Consider the following 20,606-nt stretch of genomic DNA (forward strand, 5'->3'; position numbering starts at 1 on the left):
TCCTTTAATTCAAATGAGAGGCCTTCACATCTCGCACAACAATATTTTTTGCTCCAATTTGACGAATCACATCTCACACAATAACATTCTTTGTTTGTGCGTTGCTTATAATTTCTGCTCAATCTTTCAATGTTTGAAAAAAATAAAATACTAATGACAATATTGATAAAAAAAAATTAATCAACATTAGGCTATTTATTAATCTTTATACATCTCTTTTTAAAAAATGTTCGAATTATTTTAACTCTCTTCCTTCATTATATTCATCAAAAATACCGCTTTCACCTTATTTTAAATATATTCATTCATAATCACATCTTTTTCTTATATATTCTTATTTTCGTTACTTTTATTTTTTGAACATGTAATTTTTTTTTCTATCAAATGTTTAGAGTTCGTGGAAATTTGATTAAATTTGAATTACACATTACAAGGCCTATTCGAAAGTAACAGTCCTAATAATAAAAAAATTATTCTTAAAATTCAAACTCAAGATCTCTGATTAATGATGAAACAGTTTCACATGTAATTTTTACTTTATCAACACTCCATCTCATACATACACTAATCAGGGAAACCGATTAATCCCAGTTCCTCCGACAGGTGTCTCACAATGAACCAGATTACGCCACGTGGACCATTTGATTTATTGCACCAGCTTATTAGATCACTCGTATCCTTGGGAAAGAAGCAGCTGAAACTAACCATCTTCCCTTCGTTTTTTAACCATGGTTAACACTTTTTTAACTCTATACAATGGTTAGTCACCCTCGCCGCGCTAAAAATAAATAAAAAAGGCAAAGGACCTGATTTACCTTCCATTTAAAAACTACATCATATATATTCTTTCGTTATTGAAATGACACGTATATATTTTTATCATTACAAATTATTTTTTATTAAATTAAAATATATTCTTTATTAATCTATATATAATATTTTTCACAAATAAATTATTTAAAAAAAAATATATATATACCCATATATCCTTTTCTTCCATGAAAAAATTATTTTTAAAATTATTTTTTAAAGTTTTTTATTAAAAAAATAATACATATAGAGGTATATTTCATCTTTCTCACACATAATTTTTTTTGATTCAACGGCTAATTTAAATTTATTATTAAGATGGTCAAATTTTTTTTCTCACTACTTTTATTATAAAATTTATTATACATGCCCCAATTTTTTTTATAGACACAAAAACTAAATTACAATATAACATCAAAAAAATAGTTTTAAATTAAAATATAGCTATAAAATAGTTTTAATTATTTTAATTTTTTTTCTCTTTTTTCCATTCACACTATTTTTATTTCTCTTATATTTACATCAAATAATAAAAAATAAAAATAAAATAAGATTTAGAAACTCAAATAATAATAATTAAAGAAGCCAAAAAAATTTATGTGTGAAAAAGATTATATATATCTCTAAAATTTGCTATTTTTTTTTTACATGTATGGGTATATAAATTTTTATTTTTTTATTTATTTTTACTTTCTCAAAAAGATATATATCCATAAATGATTTTTTTAAAAATTAAAAATAAAAAATTTAATTTTTTCTTTTTATTAAACAACAATAATAACAATCTAGTGAAATCTCACAACGTGCCATTTTACTTTCCTTTTCTTAAAATGAAAGGCATATATATAAGTTATTTTTAATTTATAATAATGATATATATATATATTATTTTAATAATGATAAAAATATATTTAAATTAATTTTTAAATATAAAATATATCATCTCCAAATCATAAAATTAAAGGATAAATCAGGCCTTTGCACATAAAAACAAATCTACAAACAATTGAAAATGATTTCACACTTTACATATCTCTATTATGACAGCTTTCAAAAAATAGTCTCTTCTTTTTCACTCTCTGAGTGTTCTAAAAAGCAAACCGCCGTCATGTATGAACATTAAAGCTCTTGTTCCCATTTTTTCTCCTCTTTAAGAAAAAATAATTTCCTTCTTTAGGGAACACAACAATTCCCAAAAATAGTGTTGAATTTTTCCTAGCTTTGGGAATCGTTTATTAAATTTTCTGGTGTGAAGAGTACTTTCAAATCCATTTTTACAAGTAAAAGCTAAGAGGAGCTGAAGTGGAGAAAACAAAGTATTAGCTGAAAAACATATGTGAAAAATTTCGAGTTTTATTAGCTAAATATGGCAGAGATTGAAAAATTAGCTGGTGGTTCATTTGAAGAAACAATTACACAGCAAAATTTTCCAGTAAAGAGGAAAAGGAATCTTCCTGGAAATCCTGGTAAAGTTAATCTTACAATTTTTATGATTTTTTTTTTCTGATTTCTGTTTTGCTGAAGGTGAAAATGGTGTGTATATTTGTAGATCCAGAAGCAGAAGTGATAGCTCTATCACCAAAAACTCTAATGGCAACAAACCGATTTGTGTGTGAGATTTGTAACAAAGGTTTTCAAAGAGATCAAAATTTACAGCTCCATCGGAGAGGACACAACTTACCATGGAAACTCCGGCAACGAACGAGTAATGAGGTGAAAAAACGTGTTTACGTTTGTCCAGAATCGACATGCGTTCATCATGATCCATCTAGAGCTTTGGGCGATTTGACAGGAATTAAGAAGCATTTCTGCAGAAAACATGGTGAGAAAAAGTTTAAATGTGAACGTTGCACCAAAAAATACGCTGTTCATTCTGATTGGAAAGCACATATGAAAACTTGTGGTACTAAAGAGTATCGTTGTGATTGTGGAACTTTATTTTCCAGGTACTAATCAAGCTCTCCAGTATTTCAATAATAAATAGTTTTATAGTTCGATTGTGAACTAATTTTTTATTATTTTTTTGGATGGTGAAGGAGAGATAGCTTTATAACGCATAGAGCATTTTGTGATGCATTGGCTCAGGAAAGTGCAAGATCTTATCCACCATTAATGGAGAATACAAATGCTGAAGGAGATTTGAAGGTTGATCAAACTATTAACAAAACGGCGTCGTCTTCATCTAGTCCACCACCACAACCTTTAACTCCATCAACTGGCGTTCTTTCTCCAGTTGTGTCACTTCAAAGTTCAGGTAAAAAATATTTTAAAATAAAATAAAACTAATCCTATGTCCTTTTGGGGTACCTTAAATCAAACGCAGAGTAAAGTGTATCAAATTTTATTTCGAAATTATTATTCTTATCCAATCTATCAAATAGCGTGCTTTGGGATATTGCACATGCATAATAAGCAATTTGTCAACATCGTAGAAGCCAGTGAGTATGTCTATGAAAACGCTTCTCTCGTTTGAATGGAAATTTGGATTCTTGAGGGTGTGGGTTTTTTCATGTGATGTTCTTTTTTTATATAAAAAATTAAATCTTGTTTTGGATTTGTCCATTAGTGTCCTTGTTTTTTTTTCCTGAAGCTTCGTCTTCTTGTGTGATTTTCACCATTAATTTATTACTATTCATTTAATGTAGTTTTGACCACGGGGAAAGATGAATAATAAAATGGGGTAATTAATTTTAAAAAAAATAATGTTAGTACGTGCTCAAATATCGAAAAAGGATTTTAAAAGAGATTTCATGATTGCTTCTGCTTTTTAATGTGAAAGGTCTCTGGTTAAAGTGGGATGCATATTGGATGGGGATTCAGAAGTTACAAAAGTTTATTCCATTTTTGAAAAAGATTGCATCTTTTTCTTGATTGAATTGAATTGAAATATAAATAGAACTCCCCTTTTTCTCTCTTTTTTGGTGACAGAATTGCCTGCAGAAAATCAAAATCAAGGTGGAGTACAATTACAACAAGCACAAGGTACACCACCACCTGTTTCTACTACCCCTGCCACTGCTACTGCTAGTGGTCCTAGCAGTAGCAAGGTGTTTGCTAGTGTATTTCCATCATCGTCGTCAGCTCAGCATGCCCACTCGTCTTACTCGGATATTCTACGTGCTATTGAGACTGAGCAAATGACGAATGTAGAGCCAATGTCGCTCTCATTGTCGTCTTCTCTTTACTTGTCTAATAATGGGCCAACTTTATTCCAAGAACACACTGCCCACGGCCAGCATTATGGTTCAACAACAATGCAACCAGCATTATCTGCAACTGCATTACTTCAAAAAGCCGCCCAAATGGGGTCTACAACTTCAAACAACTCGTTTCTCCGTGGTCTCGGATTGGCAATGTCGTCGAGTACCTCTGCACCGGATGAGAATTCACTCGTCAGGAGGACTAACGCTCTCGGCCATGTGAAGCTGGAGAGCAATATTAATGCAGAGGTACCCGGGCTTGGGATACAACTTCCTTCTAATGCTCATTCAGGATTTACTGACTTGATGATGGGTCCATCCGTATCTCATCAGACGTCTATGATGTTCGGAAGCAAGCCTCCGACCCTTGATTTTCTTGGTTTAGGAAATGGTGCAAGTGGAACTCCATCGAACGGATTTTCAGCGTTTTTAAGCTCAATGGAAAGTGGATTTGGTGTTGTGGCTGAGGCTTGGGATGACCCTTCTGATAGAAAACCTGCTATGCTCTAGCTGGAGTTGAGTTGCATTTAGTGTCAAGGGAGCTCATCACGACCTGTATCTCACATCTCGGCACAGTGGAGCTCTATTTACCTCCCTCTCAAAGTTTTTGAGTTGGGAGTTAGTTTTTTGTTTGATATTATACATATCTAGATAGTTGATAGGCATAGATAAGTTATGCTTGTAATCTTGATATTGCACCCTTTCTGGTCTCAACCAAACTTCATCTTGAGATTTTATTTTATTTTGGAGTCATATTAGGAGGACATGCAGTTAATTAGGAGAATATGGTAGATGGATCTAGTAGCTATTAGCTAGGTTTCTAATTATTTTGTTGTAATTATTATGTGAGAGAATAACTAAGTCCTGAATGTGGATATTTCACTTGGGAAAATACTTAATTTTCCACCTACTTTCTTTGTCCATTATTTTTGTCTTTTGAATATCATATTTTCATCTCCAAAGCATCAAGCAAAGTCTAGTGTGGATTGATGATGTTGTGAACATTCATACAAGGACAAAATTCGATGCAAATATTGTGAGCTCCTTTTTTTTTTTTGTGTGTGGCAATACATACACAGGGTACGTTAGTACTCCATTGATTATTTAATTTGTCAACGAATTTGTTATTTATTGTTTGATTTGATGCAGAGTTAAAAGATTTTTTTGAAATTAATAATCTGAACAAATTTCAACATTTGTAACTATAATATATTTTATTAAATGTAAATGAGGGAAATTTTATAAGTTTTTTCAATTATCGAGGATGACATTGTTTATGTCTGACTTGAAAATAATGGTGCTATATTAATTGACAAAAAGAAAAAGGTAAAATTTTTAGTTTTTGATTGTTAGGAAGTACTTTGTTTAGGGAAAGCTATTTTTCATCTTTTTTTAGTGTAAGTTGTAACTAACATATTACATGCATGAAAAAAATATTTTCCATATTATCATTATCCAGAAAGCAAAATTCAACTTGGATATCGTTTGATTGCTGGTCAGAGACTAGGTCATTTATGTATCAAAGCTAGCATAACATTATATATTATTTGATTATAAAAATGAGAAAACATAATCTCACATAAAATCTAACATATATTTGATTGTTTTTGCCTCTTTTCCAAATAAAATATAATAATATCACTACAATTTTTGATTCATGTTTTCTACTTATACTATTAGAAAATCAATATATCATTTTATACGAGTAAAATATGAAAATACTAAACATAAATCTAGTCTCATATTATTAAGGAGTTAATTTCTAGTCGGACACACAAAGTCATTCAATTAACGATAATCATCTCAACAACCTACTCAACTTTATTTTATAACCAAAAAAATCACTCAATTATTGTCATTTCACTTATCAAGTCAATCAACTAATACAAATGATAATTTATGATAGATATTACTAACGTGGAATGACTTCTGTTAATTGCATGACTTGTGTATATTATAAAACATAAATGAGTGACTTTGTAAAATAAAAATTATTAATTTAATGATCGTATGAGAAATTATCTCTATATTAATACTTATATAATTTTAACCAACAACCAAACGATCTACTTGAGCACATGTCTTCTTCCTACAAGGTCCATCCAGACAGCCAAGGGGGGTAGATATTGGAGAATCAGAAAAATGGAAGTGGGGGGATTAGGCAACAGACATTGCCATTTATAATGAAAGTACCATAACATTTCTAAACAGAGACGATCATGCCGGTCGGTCAGTAGGGGTCTCCCCCCACCCCCCACTCCCACCCCACCCCACCCCACCCAACTTAAATTTAATTTAATATCTTTTGTAGACTACTGTAGTAGTTGACTTTTAGGCCACGTTGGAAACTAACGAAAAATGGCAGATTCATAATTTATTTCAACAGGTTTTTTGAAATAAAAAAGGATAAAAAATGTCTTTACATTATGTGGAATTGAACAAAAATATTCTTAGTTAATTGTTTGGTCCAAAAATATTATTATCATCAATAATTTAATTAAAAAAATACTTAAATAGCTAATTGTGCATTTCTCTATTTTAAATTGCATTAGGAGGGAATGACATTGAATGATGCACCCTCTTGACTGTACCCACCTGCAGTGACATCGATTGTTCAGTGACATTGATGAAGAACAATGACTAATTAGTGGCATTCCAGCTAATACACAACTTCAAATGTTTTTGCACATTTACACATTTACACATTTATTTCAATTAAAATATATGCACAATTAAGTATACACGACTTAAATATCTCATTACATATTCAGAGTACATTTATAAGTGGATTCGTGAAGAATAAGATATAAGTATGATCTTAATTTTTATCTTTTTGATAATCCCTCAGCTCCAAAGAAATGTTATCAAAACATAATTGACAAGAAAATATGACAATCAAAATAATAAGAGACGACACAAATGCGACAATAGGTAGTGATGCAAATAAAAAAATATGAAACAACACAATCACAAAATTAAAAATGAGAAGAGAAATGGAAGAGGTTGTGTCTTCTAAGAGCACGTTGCTAATTTTTAAGTCATTTTTAGCTCATGAGAGTATTTAAAAAATTTAAAATAAGTTAAAATTGACTTAGAGTTTGTTTGAATTGGCTTAAAAAATGATCAATACTACTTTTAAGTCAGTTTTTGACTTCTGAAAGTATTTGAAAAATATAAAAATAACTTAAAATAAGTTAAAAACCAAAAGTAGGCCTCCCCTACTTTTTATTTTTTGACTTAAAATCATTTACGTTTGAATTTTTATTTTTGAAAACTACTACCTCCGTCCCATATTAGATGGGCACGTACAACTTTACACGGGTGATTAAGAAATCATTAATATATTGGAAGATTTTACCATTTGCCCTTTGTTTATATCAATGTAATATACATAGAGTATGTAAATAGCTAGTATTGAGAATTATTTACATTCAAAAGGGTATATTAATTGTAGGGATACAATAAAAAAAAAAATTAATTTTATCTTGATTTAGTAAGTGATCAAGTAATATGGAACAAATATTTTTCGTAAGATGTCAATCTAATATGAGATGGAGGTAGTACTTTTTTTTAAGTCAATCCAAAAAGACTCTTAAAATAAGTTAAAAATCAAATTCTTTTTTATTTTTTAAGTTATAAGTTATTTAAGTTTGACGTTTTACTTTTTAACTTAAAAACTACTTTTTTCTATCAATTCAAATGGGCTCTAATTCTCCCACATATAATACGATAATACTTGACTATCTAATAACTTTTTACCCTAAAATCAATCTCCAATCCTTCTTATTCTAGATCATATGCATGTCATCATAAGCTAAAGTTGTATCAAATTCCATGTGATCACTTTTCTAATTTTCTCTAATCTTCCTCTGCCTCTTCTAGGTCATATTATAAAGGTTTAAGCCATAGACGATCACTCAAAATTGTCCACATATTTTACTTAGACATCTGAATTTAGATTTGTACCTATTGAACAACTCTATCTCTTCAAATTTGAATCATTTGAATATTTTTTTGACAATCAACAAAAAATGTAAAGTGAGTGAAATACACTCGCGGTGACATGACATTTTTACAAATTAAATAATGACATGTGTTATTTGGGTCCAAAAAATTTTTTCAAAATGTATTATAGAATAAAAGAAAAAGAAAATTATTTTTTAAGTTAAAAAAATCCGAAACTCGCCCACCCCCTCAGACACTTCCCCTGCAATCGGAGCACACATCTCCTTTTTTTTTTCTTTCTTCTTTATACACACCAATCCTCCAACAAAGAGAAACAAAATCCAACTGAAAGTTCATATATTCCCACAAATGTACATCAATTTAACATCAAACATTACATTAATAATAAAAAGACAAATTTTGAACTACAAATTAACATGGTGAAACTGACACTTACAATAATGGCAACGGCGATTGCAATAATGGTGAAAACATCCATGTACAAATTAATATGGGCAGAAATAATGGTGGTAAGAAAGATGGTAATGAGAATAATAATAATGGGAAAAATTAAAATCAAGGCAAAGATCTGCTTAAAAGGAGTGACAAAAATGGCGAAGGACAGACAAATGACAGTGATTAGTGGCGGAGGTAGAAATTCTATCGAGGGAATTCAAAAAAATAATAATTAATCACACTAATAATATTCATAAATAAACGGATCGGATCAAATATACCTGTTTTGCAAGAAGTATGGGGTATTTCTACAAGTTATTCAATTGCTTTTGAATTATCTTTAGCTTTTAAAAATAAAAGTGCAAATGGAGAGAAAGCATGAATTTTACATTAAAAAGACTTAAAATAAACACCAATTCAAAATAAAAACACTTTTCCTCCAAAAAAAAATAAATTTGACATAAAATGGCTTCAAAACATCCTAAATAGTAGAAATTATCATATTTTGATATGTATTACAAAACATAATGATAGTTACACCACCTTAAAGGGGGATTAAGAAACGAAATATGCGAATAAGTCTTATCAAAACATAGTTTTACAATTGAAATGCAACTACATACATTATTACAATTGTATTCTACGAGGTTTCATATCTTGAAATGTCTTGATAATAGCATCACTAGAAATACTATCAAATACATCTTTTTCTAAATAAGGCACCAAATAACCCCTAAAAAAAATCATCACTTATTCGACTCCGCAAGTCATTCTTAATAAATTTCATTGCCGAAAAAGATCTTTCAACAGAGGCAGTGGCAACTGGTAGAATTAGAGCAAGTTTCACTAAGAGGAATACCAAAGGATAATTGGAATGTTTCTTTGTCTGAACTAATCTTTTGGAAATATCACAAAGCCCATGTAGATTGGAGAAGCTTTCATCAACATCACGAACATCAACATTGTAACTTGCAAGTTGATTCTCAAGAGTAGTCCTATTAGATTCATCAAAGTCATCTAGATATAACTTCGCCGTTCTCATTACTTTTTTAATGTTAAAACTTGAAAATGAGTTAATTGAATTTAAGCAAACAATTCCATGGAGCAAATCGGTAGTCACCTCATCAAAACGATCATTAAGTTTTTGTAGTTGCCAATCAATAATATTGCAAAATACTTCAACACGATAATAATACAAGATTGTATAGTTAGCAAGTTTTCGTCGTGATCGTAAAGAGCTAACATGTCGCTCCTCAAAGTTAGGTATCAAAACATCATGTTTGGTACAAAATGTAGATACCTTAGCAATAAGAGAGTCTCATTCATCATTCCTTAAAACTTGCAACCTTATCTTTGCTGTTTCAACAAATAGCATGGCATTTGCAATATTTTTCTCCTTTTTTTGTATGCATTTATTAAACTCATTTGTGATTGCTAAGACATCTCTCACCAAATGCAACATGAACGCAACCTCATATGTTCCATAAGCTTCAAGATGTCCCATTGCCTTAGCTCTTTCATTCAATTTTTGTGCATCAAAAACAAGTGATTCAAGAACATCAAGAATAGAGCCAAACATAATAATAAACTTATTAAAGAATTTATAATTAGATCCCCAACGAGTGTCACAATCTCTTGAAAGACCAAGTTGTTGATTCAAGCCCCTACCGGTTGTAAGTTCACTCATATCTAATGCCTCTTTAATTATTTCTTTTGAGAAACTCATAATTTATCCATACACTTAAAAAAAGATCTCAATGCATTTAAAATATTTGAGACCAATACTACTAATTTTTCCACTTTAACACACTTTTTAGAGACTCCAACAAGAGTTAGTTGAAGTTATTGAGCAAAACAATAAATGGAATGAGCCAATCTACTTTCTTGCCTAATCAATATTTTAAGGTCATTGATCTCACCTTGTATATTGCTTGTCCCATCATAATATTGTCCACGCACACTTGATGGACTCAAAGAATGTTGAGCAAGTAAATTAACAATTGCCTCCTTTAGAGATAAAGCATTAGTATCTTGAACATGAATAATGTCCATAAGTCGCTCCATCACAGATCCCTTTCTATCAATATATCGAAATACAATAGTCATTTGCTCCTTGTACGACACATCAAAGGATTAATCAACTAGTAATGCAAAGTAATCACTATTTAATTTCTCAAGAATAGCTTTAACGGTCTCTATCTTACAAGCACTCACAATATCTTTTTGAATAATTTTAGAAGCCATTTGATCATTTTGAGGAGCATGTTCTAGTACATAATCATAAATTTTATCACTTTTTTTTTGCAAACCATGAGAGAATTTCAAGAAAGTTACCCCTATTAAGTGATGAATTAGATTCATCATGACCTCGATATGCAAATCACGGAATTATGAGAAGTCTTACTACATCAATCGAAGCAATTAAAAGGATGCAATATCCATACTTAAGTTGATTAGATTGCCTCTCAATTACAAATTGAATAGATTGTCGTTATCGTAATAAATCTTGACATTTCTTTGTTGACTGATTATGTATACTAGTCGGTAGACCAATATGTTTATCAAGATTACTCTTTTTATTCTAACTCGTAAACCCAATACTTGAAGATACTTCACCTACTCCTTGATGAATGTTATGGTCGTTAAATAGATAACAATACAAACAATAGACTGAATCTTTACTAACACTATACTCCAACCAATCATGATATACATCATCAAATCATTCATGATTAAAACAATACATTAATCTAGAAATATTTCTTTGAGGATAGTTATGCACCGCTAGACAAGGTTGACAAGGACCATTCAAAAGGTATGCTCTTCTAATAAGATCACGATGATTTGGATGATAGTTCAATAGTGAGATTCTTTCATCAGGATCAAATTTTCAAGGACCCAAATCAAATTCTTGAGAAGAATGTAATGATACTTCTAAATGATTAACATTTTTTTCTTGTTTAGATTAACTATAACTATGAGAAGCTAAACTTGATTTCGAAACTTTAGTGAAATACTTCTTCACTGAATATTGAGACTGAAGTATAAAGGGCACATAAATAAATACCAAAGCTAAAACCAAAGTCCAAAGCTATATAGAGTTCTGAAAATTAAAAAAAATAAAATAGAAGAAGAACTAAAAACTTACAGAGGTGGCCACGAATGGCCCAATGAGCGAGCAACGGACAACGGTAGCAGTAATGACCAGCAGGTAGAAGCCAAAGACAACTGGTAAGGGCAGCGAACAACAGCAAGCCAAGGAATAACAGGGCCAACGAGTAGCTAATTGGAAGAGAAAAGAGCGGAGGAGAGAAAATATATCTGCCTAAAACTAAGCCTACAAAAGTGTGGCCAGCTGGATTCAAACTCGTGAACTAGCAGTGTTAAGCGAAATATTGAACCCCTTTACCACTGAGCTAAGTCCTTTGCCTTATCTTCAGGGAGTTCAATATTAAATATATACACGTAAATAAAATAATTTATCTTATATATATGGTGTAATTTTTTAACAAAGGGAGTTCATATGAACCCCTTGTACCCAACGTAGATCTGCCCCTGACGGTGATGGCCAAAACAAGAACAATTGTGACGGTGGCGGTGCTAGCAATTTTAACAACAATGAGGCCAAAAAACAATGGTGATAGAGAAGGCTAAGTGTTTGGAGGAAAAAAAGAAAAAGAAGAAATGTGTGTGGTGGCAACGGCGAACGGGTGGTTATGATGGAGGAAGTTATGACATAAAGGCAAGAAAGAAGAAAGTAAAAAAAAATCTCAAAAATGACTAATAAATATCTCTCACACGCTCAGTTAACATGTATCACAAACAATGTGCCATGTAAATAAAAAATATTCAAATGATTCAAATTCGGAAGGGTAAAAGTGTTCAACAGGTACACATTTAAATTTAAGTGTTTAAATAAATCATGCGGACAACTTTAAAGGGCCGCAGATGACTTAAGCATATTATAGACAACCTCTCATATTTCCTTAATAGTACATTGACACACTCTATTCTCATGCCCAAATTATCTCGATTTCACATCATCTTATTTGCTATAAGATTACTAATCATATTTGTATTAATATGCTCACACATTAATCTTAATATCTTCATGTATATGCACACTTAAGTATCTTATTCAATATAATTAAGAGAACAGTTTAAATTCTTAGAAAAATAAATAAATTTGGCAACCTCTAGGAGAATTGGCAAATGGATTAGTAGATAATTAGACAGAAATATGCTTAAATCATTGTTGGACAGGTTTACTAATTATGCCTTTTTGTTTGATCTCTTCTGCCGGCCACCTTTTTAAATTAGTTTAGTTTATTTTCATCCATTATTTCTGCATTTCTTCAATGACGATTCCCCAAATCGCAATTTTAAGCTCCACCTCCTCCTCCGCCGTGAAACTCCGCTTCTATCTCATTTTCCGGCTACCGGAAATCTGAGATTCTTCTACGATGTATCTCGCAGTTCTTACGATTTCGCTATTTCTAATCCTTTTGAAGTTCATATACTCAGTGATTTACATTCCATGGAAGTTCGAAAATCACTTCAGGAAGCAAGGAATTAGAGGTCCCGGTTACCGTTTGATCTACGGAAACACAGAGGAAATCAAACGGCAGATCGGTGAAGCTGAATCGATATCAATTCCGTTCAACCACAACGTGCTGCATCGAATTGCTCCTCACTATTACAACTGGTCGGCCAATTACGGGAAGACGTTTCTGTGGTGGTTCGGGTCGAAGCCCCGGTTGGCTATTTCTGACCCGGTTATGATTAAAGGGCTTTTCATGAATAAAGCAGTGGATAAAGTTGACTTTAATCCACAAACTAAGCAGCTGTTTGGACAAGGGATTGTTGGTTTGCGAGGTGAACAATGGGCTTTACACAGGAGGATTGCAAACCAGGCTTTCAATATGGAGATTGTTAAGGTGATCCATTTCTCTGACTAAAGCCCATTATTTTTTTTTGTCTTAAAAAAATGGAATAGGTCAACAAAGTTTATATATATATATATATATATATAGGGGCGGACCCACGTGGTATTCAGGGGTTTATCCGAACCCCCTTCGTTAAAAAATTATACTGTATATATAAGATAATTTTTTTAATTTATGAGTATATATTTAACATTGAATTCCCTGATCATAAGCCAAGAGACTAGCTCAGTGGCAAAGGGGTTCAATATTTTGCCTTAGCTTGTCTCAGCTCGCGGATTCGAATCCGAATCCGAATAAACACATTTTTTTTCTTCTAATTTTAGGTAATAAGATGCTGATCCCCTTCATAAAATTCTTGATTCCGCCATTGTATATATATATATATATATTTATATTTTAAGATTACATTAAATATATTATTGATGTAATAAACTTTTATAAATACTTTCAAACTTACTTTATCAATTTAATTTTATAGATATAATGATAAAAATAGTCAGTAGATTCAAGGATAATCCTTTAAAGCCGTATTTAGTCTTCCTCAAATTTTTAACAATTTATCTTTTTAGAAAAAGGACCATAAATACAAAGAAAATTCCATTGAATTTAATCATGACCACGATTTTTTTTTTGAATTTTCTCTAATTTTTTAATAGTTACTTTCATATCTAATCGACCTCTTTGATACATATATTGATAAAAATTAAAAATATCAATTTAAAGTATTAAACTGTTGAGTGTTTAACAAACTATAATCAATCAAGGAATTTAAATGTTAATAGTTCGATTATTTAAACTTTTATTTTATTGGTGGGAGTTCTATTTCTTATTAAAAAATACTCTTCCATTTCATCTGACTCATTTTTATTTTTAAAAACTACATTAACCCTCCGCCAAATATAAGTAACCATTTTTATAATTTTGTTTCCTAAAGAGGTCATTTGAAAGTTCTTTATTTTGAGCAACTTAATCTTAGAGAAAACAGAGCAGCCATGCTCTCTCATTCATGGAGAAAACCTCTATGTTACAGAGGTATTTTCTTCCCTTTAATCCAATTGTTTGCTTTATCGAATGGCCATGTAGCTATATTTCATTCTTGCGCTGCTATTCCCTCGAAATATCCTTCGTTTAGAAAAAAACCATCGGTTTCTAGAAAGCGTAAAGTTGTTTTCTTTAGGGAATTTAGAGACGTGAATAGTTTAAGCGATGCTGTTTGTGTTTTTCATCAAATGGTCCGAAAAAAACCAGTTCCTTCTGTTGTAGAGTTCGCAAAATTGTTAAGGGTGATGATTAATATGAAAGAATATTCTGTTGTTGTTTCTTCTTTTGGAGAGATGAGGAAGCTAGGGATTCCCTTTGATGATTATATCTTGACTATTGTGATTAATTCTTTTTGCTTGCTGGGTTGGGCTGAAAATGGGTTTTCGGTTTTGTGTATTTTTTTAAAGAGTGGTGTTCAGTTTAATGTGGTTACTTTCAGTACTCTTATAAGGGGACTTTGTGAACAAAATAAGATTCAGGATGCTATGTGGTTGTTTCGGAAGCTGGTGAAAGAGAAAATTTGTAAGATGGATGAAGTTATGTTTGGTACTGTCATGAATGGGCTTTGTAAACAAGGGCATACTCAAACAGCTCTTAGTTTGTTGAGGACAATGGAGCTAGGGGATCCCAAACCTAACACAATTGTGTATAGTATTGTTGTAGATGCACTTTGCAAAGACCAAATGGTAGGTGCTGCTTTCAATCTTTTCAATGAAATGAAGCGAAAAGGGATTACTCCGAATGTACTTACGTATAGTTCACTGGTTGATGGTTTGTGTAAGTTTGATCAGTGGGAAAAAGTTAGGCTGCTTTTGGATGAGATGATGTATCTTAATATTTTCCCGAACGTGCACACATTTAGCATGTTGGTCGATGCATTTTGCAAAAAAGGGATGGTTGAAGATGCTGTGGAAGTGTTAAAGATAATGATCCAAAAAGGTGAATATCCAGATGTGGTTACCTATAACGCTATAATGGAAGGGTATTGTTTGCGTGGTGAAACAGATGTAGCAAGGAGAGTTTTAGACTCTATGATTGATACTGGTGTCAAGACTGACATCTTTAGTTACAATATATTAGTCAATGGATATTGCAAGCAAAAGAAATTAGATGAGGCCATGCATTTATATTGTGAAATCTCGCAAAAGGGGTTGAAACCTGACATTGTTACATATTCTACTATCTTGCAAGGCCTATTTGAAGTTGGTAGAGTTGAGTGTTCAGAAAATTTCTTTACTGAGATGCAAAATGCAGGCCATAGTCCTGACATTTACACTTGTGGCATCATGCTTCATGGTTATTTTAAAAATGGACATGTAGAAAAAGCAATGTCCCTTTTTCATAGGTGGGAAAAACAAAAAGAAGATACTTATATTTTGATCTACAATATAGGCAATGATGGATTTTTTAAAATTCAAAAGCTTGATAAAGCACGTTCTATTTTTGATAAGCTTTATTCCGTAGGGTTGCATCCTGATGTTATAAGATACAATGTAACAGTAAATGGACTTCGTATTGAAGGTTTAGTAGATGAGGCCAAAGAGTTGCTAAGAAAAATGGAGGACAATGGGTATTTGCCGGACAATGCCACTTCCAATCTTATTGCGCATGGAATTCTCAAGAGTAATAAAACTAATGAAGCAATGTCTCTTTTGAAGGAAATAGTTGGGAGAGGTTTCCCAGCTGATAAAGCCACAATGTCATTGCTAATAGAACTACTTTTGTTAATAGGGGAAGGTCCTTTTTTGCTTAATATGATACCAGAATTTCATCTAAGAAATGAGAAATGAAGCTCTTTTTCCTCTCACTATTGAACTACTTGAGAGCTCGACTACAATTGGGAAAACCAAATGATGATAGCTCTCAAAGTTTTCTTAGCTTCCAATTTATGGTTTATGGAGGTATGTGACTTCTTAAAATTCATGTCAGGGGAATCTCTTTATCTAGAAAGTTTATCTTCCTATATATATATTTTTGAATATAGTAATAGATGCAAGTCCTATTAAACATAACTCAATTCCTCGGTAAGGTCATTCAGGAAGTCCCTCCGAGGGCGACTCCCATACAATTCTTGCGAGACCTAAAGACATCATTTCCCATTCTTATTGCGATCCAGAGATTTTCAGTAACCATATTAAGCAATACCATTATAGAACGTGGTCCCATATTCAATAGTCTATAAAAGTATTTTGTGTGCATTCATTTCATTGTGATGTCCACTTACAGTCACATTTCATGATTTCTGTTAAAATCGGTTGCATTTGGAGTCCTAAATGATAGTCTTTTCCTTCGAGAAAGATACAAGTATATGTCAGTGACTCAGTGTTCTTTGATTTCAGATGTCTCCTTGAAAATCTTTCATACAATCCACCACTTTTTTGAATCAGTATGCCATCTTTTTCTTAAAAAAGTACCATAAGCATGGGTGGAGCTACAGTTTCATTTACGGATTTGATAGGACCTAATAGCTTTAGCCTAAATGCTGGATTGTGTTTAAAAAAATCCACTTAATATGTATAAATAATTTATCCAGTTGCCATAATCTCAAAATTCTAGCTCCCCCTCTAACCATAAGATTCTATGTGTATTTTAGGCATGTTATATAAGTTTAGCTAAAATGTCAGAAGTCTTATTCTTTTTCTCTTAGATTGTGTATTCGGTCAAACTTTACCATTTAAAAAGTAGTTGTAAAAAGCAAAACTTCTAAAGTAACTATAAAACGTATAAGTTTGTTGTCCGAGCACTGAGTCCTTCAACAATAGGGTAGCTTTATCTCTCAATTACCTATTATGTGCTTTCCTTGATGACATCTCAATTTGTATTTAGTTGTCTACTTTTTTTTTTTTATAGTTGTCTACTTGTCTTACATGACATTTGTGTATTGCTCACTCCGTGACATTACCTTTCTGCCATCTGTTCATCATTGGGCATACTAATTTTACTTTGTATTGATTTCAAATTTGTAAAACTATAACTTGATCTTCTCACTGTACTATAAAGTAGAAACTATACCTATACGTATAAGTCAAAACCTTTGTTCTTTTACTAAAGTTTTGATGAATTGCAGGCTTGGGTACCGGATATTGTGACTAGTGTTATTAAGGCATTGAAGAAATGGCAAAAAGAAAATGAAGAGAAGGATGAATTTGAAATAGATGTCTTCAATGAAATGAATGATCTTTCAGCTGAGGTTATATCTAGAACAGCTTTTGGAAGTGGCTTTGAAGAGGGGAAGCACATATTTGTGTTGCAAGAGCAACAAATATCTCTTACTTTGCAGGCAATACGAAGCGTCTACCTTCCTGGATTTAGGTTAGTGCTCATATAAGCTTTGCTATTGAACTAATTTGGCAATCATGAAATGAGTATTTAAGCATGAATGCTTTTGCTCTTTTTTAGTTCTTCAGGGATTCTATTCATCAATTTAATGGATACGAAATCTCTAAATAAATTAACAGGTATTTGCCCACGAAAAATAACATGATGAGGCGGAGACTAGAGAAAGAAACTCGAGAGTCAGTAAGGGCGCTGATTGAGAGAAGTAGTAAAGGGAGAGAAAATTCTAAAAGTCTTCTTAGTTTGCTAATCTCTGCTAGTGAAGAAGAAAGTGGATTTGGGATGGAAGAAGTCATAAATGAATGCAAGACATTTTACTTTGCTGGGAAGGAAACTACTTCTGTCTTGTTAACTTGGGCACTTCTTCTTCTAGCATTGCATCAAGAGTGGCAAGATAAAGCTCGAGAGGAAGTTTTCCGTGTTTGTAAGGGTAACAACCTTCCAAGTGCAGAGAATCTGAACGATTTCAAGCTTGTAAGTTCAATTCTCTTATCTATTTGTTATGTTTCTCAACACGTTAATTGAGGTTTGGCAACTCACTCTTTATATAGTCTTGGCAACTCAACTCATGAGCTAGCTTTTGAGGTTTACTTAGGTTAAGGTTAATTTCTATTCTTATCTAACATTTTTTATGCATTTATGCTTTTACTGAGCCGAGGGTCTCCAGGAAACAGCCGTCCTACCTTGGTAGGAGTAAGGTCTGCGTACATTCTACCCTCCCCAGACCCCATGTTGTGGGATTTCACTGGGTTGTTGTTGTTGTTGTTGTATGGTATCAAAGTCGCACTCATCCCTATTATTGATTTATCAAACGTTTGGCCCCATGTTATGTTGTCTATGCTCTGAGTGTCCAATCTTAAGCATGCTGTGTGTGTTGAGTGCCCCAACATTAGTTGCAGGAATAAATGTTCTTTTGATAATTCTCACCTCATGAGTTAACATTTAGGATTGTATGTCTATTTCACTTTTTTAAGTGGTACTTTCTAACATTGGCGACGGATTGCAAATTTTACTTATGTTTTCTCTCAAATTTTCTTTGTTTAAATAGGTGACAATGATACTCAATGAGACACTCAGACTCTACCCACCGGTAGTCACATTGACAAGAGGAACTTCTAAGGATATCAAGTTGGGAGATCTTGAAATTCCTGCAAATACTCAATTTTACGTGTCAGTAGCTGCTGTGCACCATAACACTGAGATATGGGGAAAAGATGCACTGGAATTCAACCCTCAGAGATTTGCCGAGTCTCGTAAGCATTTGGCTTCATTTTTCCCTTTTGCATTAGGTCCAAGAGTCTGTGTTGGGCAAAACTTAGCCATGGTTGAAGCCAAAATCATCCTGTCAATGATAGTTAAGAATTTCTCTCTTGCATTGTCACCTTCATATGTTCATGCTCCAACTATGCGCCTTACTTTACAGCCCCAGTATGGTGCTCCTATCCTTTTTAGGAAGATTTAAGTAAAAATGTACAACTCTTCACTGTGTGATCGGTTTGTTCATCGATGATATATATACATTGTCTAAGCTTCAATTCCAAACGAGTTGATCGATTATATGAATCATTCATTCCACTCAAGAATATCAATATTGTTTTTACATATTCATGTGTTTCTTACAAGTAAATCAAAACACAAGTTATCCAAGTGAATGTCAAATAAGTTATATGAAAATTAATACATGGATAACTTATTTCTTATCCATCTACCAGATGACTCCTAAAAATGCTCTTCAATATAGTTTTTGCATTGTCTCCGTTAGGGGTGCTCATGGTTCGGTTTGGATCGATTATTGGTTAAAATCAAAACCAAACCAATTTAAATCGATTTTCAAATTTCTAAAACCAAACCAAAAAAATAACCGTCGATTTGGTTCAATTTTTTTGGTTTTTTCGGTTTGAAAATAATAAATTTACTGAAGTCATTCGCATCCCGATAGATACAAACACCTAGTACATGACAATCCACAGAAAAGCTATTGTGGATTCAATTAAGCAATACTAAAGTTTTTATTACACGAAAAAGTGATTTAGTTAAGCAATACGAAAGTAATAATACACCAAAGATCAAAAGATCAAATTTCGATAGCAAAAAAATAACCCCAAGCTCAACAATTGAGGAATCACATGGGGGAGGGGTACTAGAAACTTATATATCAAAAATTAAGTATTGAGCTTGAGAAAATGAAAAAGTTGAAGACTTAAGTTAATTAAAATTTAATAAAATATTTATATTTTATTTATGAATAATATATAAATAATTATGAAATTTATATATATAATGTCTTAGTTCAGTTTGGTTATTTTTGTTGTTTATTTGTAGTAATACCAAAATCAAACCAAATAGTATCGGTTTTCAAAATTTAAAATCAAACCAAATCAAATATCGATTTTTTTTAATCGGTTTGGTTTGGATTGCGGTTAGATTTGATATTTTAACCATAACCATAAACAACCTAGTCTCTGTTTGTCTGCCTATCACGGAATCTATTCCTGATTGAACCGCCTAAACTTTATTACTCTCCTAAGTATAACAAATATGGTGAGCTCATGACACTATGGTTTGGCTTGAATCAGTAGCTGCTCGGAAAAAGACTAGTTCGGTGTAGTAAGTTTTTCGCATTCACGCAAGGTGAGGGACATTAATCAGTAGTTGTTCAAACTGGAAAATTAGGACTACCAAACATAAAATTAGTTTGAAATACCAAACATAAAACCCCCATCCATGTGAGCATGATTCAGAACTAGGTATTGATTTATTCATTACTTTACCAAACTTTACGTGAATTTTTTTTCCCCACGATTATCAAAGAACATGGAAGACATAACTACGCAACAATGATTAGAAGGATTACTGGGATTTGTTTTAGAAG

At 32.1% G+C, this 20,606-nt stretch overlaps 2 protein-coding genes across 3 annotated transcripts; both read left to right on the top strand.

Moving 5' to 3' along the window:
- The first annotated feature begins 1,873 nt into the window (after positions 1 to 1,873).
- Positions 1,874 to 4,904, top strand: LOC129904352 (zinc finger protein GAI-ASSOCIATED FACTOR 1-like). The gene is made up of 4 exons (XM_055979917.1): positions 1,874 to 2,276; positions 2,360 to 2,756; positions 2,847 to 3,064; positions 3,739 to 4,904. The coding sequence occupies exons 1-4, from the start codon at positions 2,177 to 2,179 to the stop codon at positions 4,518 to 4,520; spliced, it is 1,497 nt and encodes a 498-aa protein (XP_055835892.1). The 5' UTR covers positions 1,874 to 2,176; the 3' UTR covers positions 4,521 to 4,904.
- A 7,681-nt stretch (positions 4,905 to 12,585) lies between these two features.
- LOC129903137 (cytochrome P450 734A1) lies at positions 12,586 to 19,323 on the top strand. 2 transcript variants are annotated; one of them, XM_055978637.1, is made up of 4 exons: positions 12,586 to 13,348; positions 17,466 to 17,710; positions 17,857 to 18,208; positions 18,783 to 19,323. In XM_055978637.1, the coding sequence occupies exons 1-4, from the start codon at positions 12,875 to 12,877 to the stop codon at positions 19,194 to 19,196; spliced, it is 1,485 nt and encodes a 494-aa protein (XP_055834612.1). In that variant the 5' UTR covers positions 12,586 to 12,874; the 3' UTR covers positions 19,197 to 19,323. The 2 variants fall into 2 exon arrangements, 1 of the variants encoding a protein (XP_055834612.1); XR_008770210.1 differs by lacking the exons at positions 12,586 to 13,348; positions 17,857 to 18,208; positions 18,783 to 19,323 and adding an exon at positions 14,272 to 16,299 and having other exon boundaries at positions 17,466 to 17,555.
- Positions 19,324 to 20,606: the final 1,283 nt, after the last annotated feature.

Source organism: Solanum dulcamara, chromosome 9 (genome assembly GCF_947179165.1).
Source record: "Solanum dulcamara chromosome 9, daSolDulc1.2, whole genome shotgun sequence".
Lineage (NCBI taxonomy): Eukaryota > Viridiplantae > Streptophyta > Magnoliopsida > Solanales > Solanaceae > Solanum > Solanum dulcamara.

What these genes read in the sequence shown, in the direction of transcription:
- LOC129904352 (XM_055979917.1), top strand. Translation starts at nt 2,177, where the DNA reads ATGGCAGAGATTGAAAAATTAGCTGGTGGTTCATTTGAAGAAACAATT. An exon ending in GAATCTTCCTGGAAATCCTG is followed by an intron (nt 2,277 to 2,359) that starts GTAAAGTTAATC and finishes GTATATTTGTAG; the next exon opens with ATCCAGAAGCAGAAGTGATA. An exon ending in TGTGTCACTTCAAAGTTCAG is followed by an intron (nt 3,065 to 3,738) that starts GTAAAAAATATT and finishes TTTTGGTGACAG; the next exon opens with AATTGCCTGCAGAAAATCAA.
- LOC129903137 (XM_055978637.1), top strand. Translation starts at nt 12,875, where the DNA reads ATGTATCTCGCAGTTCTTACGATTTCGCTATTTCTAATCCTTTTGAAG. An exon ending in GTCTACCTTCCTGGATTTAG is followed by an intron (nt 17,711 to 17,856) that starts GTTAGTGCTCAT and finishes ATAAATTAACAG; the next exon opens with GTATTTGCCCACGAAAAATA. An exon ending in ATCTGAACGATTTCAAGCTT is followed by an intron (nt 18,209 to 18,782) that starts GTAAGTTCAATT and finishes TTGTTTAAATAG; the next exon opens with GTGACAATGATACTCAATGA.